This window comes from Pogonomyrmex barbatus, unplaced genomic scaffold (assembly GCF_055798465.1).
Source record: "Pogonomyrmex barbatus isolate J1 unplaced genomic scaffold, ASM5579846v1 scaffold20, whole genome shotgun sequence".
NCBI lineage: Eukaryota > Metazoa > Arthropoda > Insecta > Hymenoptera > Formicidae > Pogonomyrmex > Pogonomyrmex barbatus.
In genome coordinates, this window is record NW_028297117.1 from 217,249 (window position 1) to 220,093 (window position 2,845).

The 2,845-nt window shown below is 31.6% G+C and overlaps 1 protein-coding gene across 1 annotated transcript; it reads right to left on the reverse strand.

Moving 5' to 3' along the window:
- Positions 1–668: 668 nt before the first annotated feature.
- eEF1beta (elongation factor 1-beta) lies at positions 669–2,600 on the reverse strand. Its single transcript, XM_011631716.3, has 3 exons — positions 2,340–2,600; positions 1,035–1,462; positions 669–955 (listed from the first exon to the last, which is right to left on the reverse strand). The coding sequence occupies exons 1-3, from the start codon at positions 2,417–2,419 to the stop codon at positions 801–803; spliced, it is 663 nt and encodes a 220-aa protein (XP_011630018.1). The 5' UTR covers positions 2,420–2,600; the 3' UTR covers positions 669–800.
- Between the last annotated feature and the right edge of the window lie 245 nt (positions 2,601–2,845).

Below are 2,845 nucleotides of genomic sequence, written 5' to 3' on the forward strand. Positions count from 1 at the left end.
ATTACAGTGCAATAATAATAATTATGAACATTTAAATACTTTAATATTTGTTTCTATATCGACTAAAACTTTTTTCTTTTTGGATATATTCAAAATTATTTATTTTAAATAAATTTTATAATACATTCTTATTTTTTATTACAAATGTTTTTATTAATCTTCTTTTAACTAAAGCTAAATAATAAGTAATAAATCTATAAATTGATGGAAAAAAAGTCAAATCAAACGTAAAAATGTTAGAAAATAAATAACACATGAAGTGTTAATATTCTAAGTATATGATTAAAAATCATATACCTAAAAATTAACATTTTATAATTGCTAAGTGTTATATAATAATTTCAATATATTTTTCTTTTTGTTATAAAAGATTTTTGTATATATAGTTCCTATATTAGTTTATATTAATAATTACAATATTAATAATTTCATATTTTTATAATTTAAAATTTTTCAGTTATATTCTATTTATTTTGGCACAATTGACGTGTTTACAAATATTTTGTAAGAGACTTTATAAGAATCTAATAAAATAAATAAAATATACATGAAAATGAATGAACATGAATGATCTTTTTTATGTGTTGCATACATCCGCTGAAATATTAATCTGTTTGATAATTTGTAAATATTATATATGTAATAGGTATTAAAATAAATATATGCGATGAAGTTTCAGTAGCATTGTATTACTTTTGTAAGGAATCCTTCGGGTATATTAAGAGAGTAACAAATTGTATATATACAAACAATTAATATTTATTAATCCAATAGTAAAAGTAATGAGCTGTATTTGTTCCTTAGATCTTGTTGAACGAAGCAATGTCTACAGATTGAACTAATTCCTCAAATTCTTGAATCTGTTCAATCAGCAAATCTACTGACACTTTCTCATCTTCTATAACACACATTATTTGTAATTTATTTATACCATAACCCACCGGAACAAGTTTTGCTAAAAATATGAAAAAATCAATTAAGTAATTCACTTATATGTCTATGTACATGTAAATAGAGTGTGAAATATAACTTACATGCACCCCAAACAAGACCGTCCATCTGAATCGATCTTACTGCATTTTCCATTTCCTTCATATCGGTTTCATCTCCCCAACTTTTCACATCCAAGACAATACTCGATTTGGCAATAACCACAGGTTTCTTTGATTTTTTCTCCGCGTATGCCTTTAACCTTTCCTCTCTAATTTTTGCGGCTTCTGCATCTTCCTCTTCATCTGAACCAAATAGATCTAAGTCATCATCATCATCGTTTGCTTTCCCTGTAGACGAAGTTGGGGCACCAGTAGTGCTAAAGATGGCAGGTGCTTTCTTTTCGCCGGGAAGTGACTTAAGATCGTAGGATTTTATGTGATTATACCAACGGAGTACATGAGGATTTGAAGATGTCGGTGCTTTTTCCAGTGCCTCAAGTACTGCAACATCAGCCTGAGTTGGTTGCCACCTAACAATTATAAATTCTTCCATGATACATTATTTTATGTTAAAGCCAATTCTTATTGTATCAGCTTAAATATCAGTAAAATATCAGTAAAAATAATGACCAACATTATATTTATAATGCTATGATTAAAAATTATACCATTGCTTTAATATTATAGATGATTAAATTTGATATTACTTTTTTAATGTCATTATAATCCTTACTATAAATAAAAAGATAAGTAATAATACATTTTCTACAGTAAAATGTTAAAAAACAAAGTTATGAATACAAATCTTTTTAATATCAAAATCTTTATTGAATAATGATAAAATATTTTTTATTTTATATATATATTATACTTACAGAATGTCAAAGAGGAAAAATAATACAACAGGAGCAATAGATATTAAGTACGTTCTGATCTGCATATGCAAGGAATTGATATATCATTGATATCCTTATTCTCACACATGTTCAATTATATAGACATGTTAATAATCAAATATGAAACCATAAATAAACTTCGTCAAAGAACTAGTGAAATTGATTTTATGAAAGGTTCGCCTCAAAGAGGGTAACCAGATCAAAAAAACATAAAAATAAATGTAAGGTGTGCAATAGACCATTCGGCATGTGTATGTGTATGTGCTGCGTGTGTGACACATGTCCATACGTGACACTGAAAACATAGCATTCTACTTAGGTAGTACCAAAGGCTTTAAATGGGAAGACTGCACAAGTGCGTGTGACGGAATCGTGAAAAAATCACGACGTGAGTGCACTGTGATACATGCACTCAGAGTGAGAGTCAGAAATATGCCAAAATGCCGATAAGCGGAGCACGTGTACCGGGGACATACGAGTCAGGTCGAAAACATGCTAGAAGTAAGCTCACCCCTCGATATAACTGCGTTCAGCGAGGTAGGTGTTGAGATCCTCGACACCTTTATCGGTCTTCAGGTCACCGACGGCCATGGCGAAAACGTGTTCCAGGCGAGTAAATAGTTAACCGTGAGTTCGACGAATCAGTAACGGAGATCCCTTCGTCTGGTCGCCGGAAGAGAGAGCTGCGCGCGGCGACGGATCCGAACCCGGTTCGCGTACTCGATTTGAGGTAACTTGAGAGCAGTGACGTGACGTTTGTTCCGGCCACAGTATAATCACAGTATAACCAGTATGGGCACTCAACTATGAAATGCAGATTTGCGCAGATTCATTCGCGCAGGCCATGCTATTAGGTGCCTCCAATGAAATTAAATACGACAGGAAAGTATATAGGCTGCGTTTCGATGTTCACTGCCATACTGAAAATATATAGTTTAAGTCACGTATATTATAGATTTTCAGTACTGGCGATGAATTTCGAAACGCAGCCATAATAGTGACATACAACAGAGCATC

Coding starts and splice junctions, on each gene's coding strand:
- eEF1beta (XM_011631716.3), bottom strand. CDS start 2,419: ATGGCCGTCGGTGACCTGAAGACCGATAAAGGTGTCGAGGATCTCAAC. Junction 1,463..2,339: donor GAACGCAGTTATATCGAGGG/GTGAGCTTACTT, acceptor TATAATTGTTAG/GTGGCAACCAACTCAGGCTG. Junction 956..1,034: donor CGGTCTTGTTTGGGGTGCAT/GTAAGTTATATT, acceptor TCATATTTTTAG/CAAAACTTGTTCCGGTGGGT.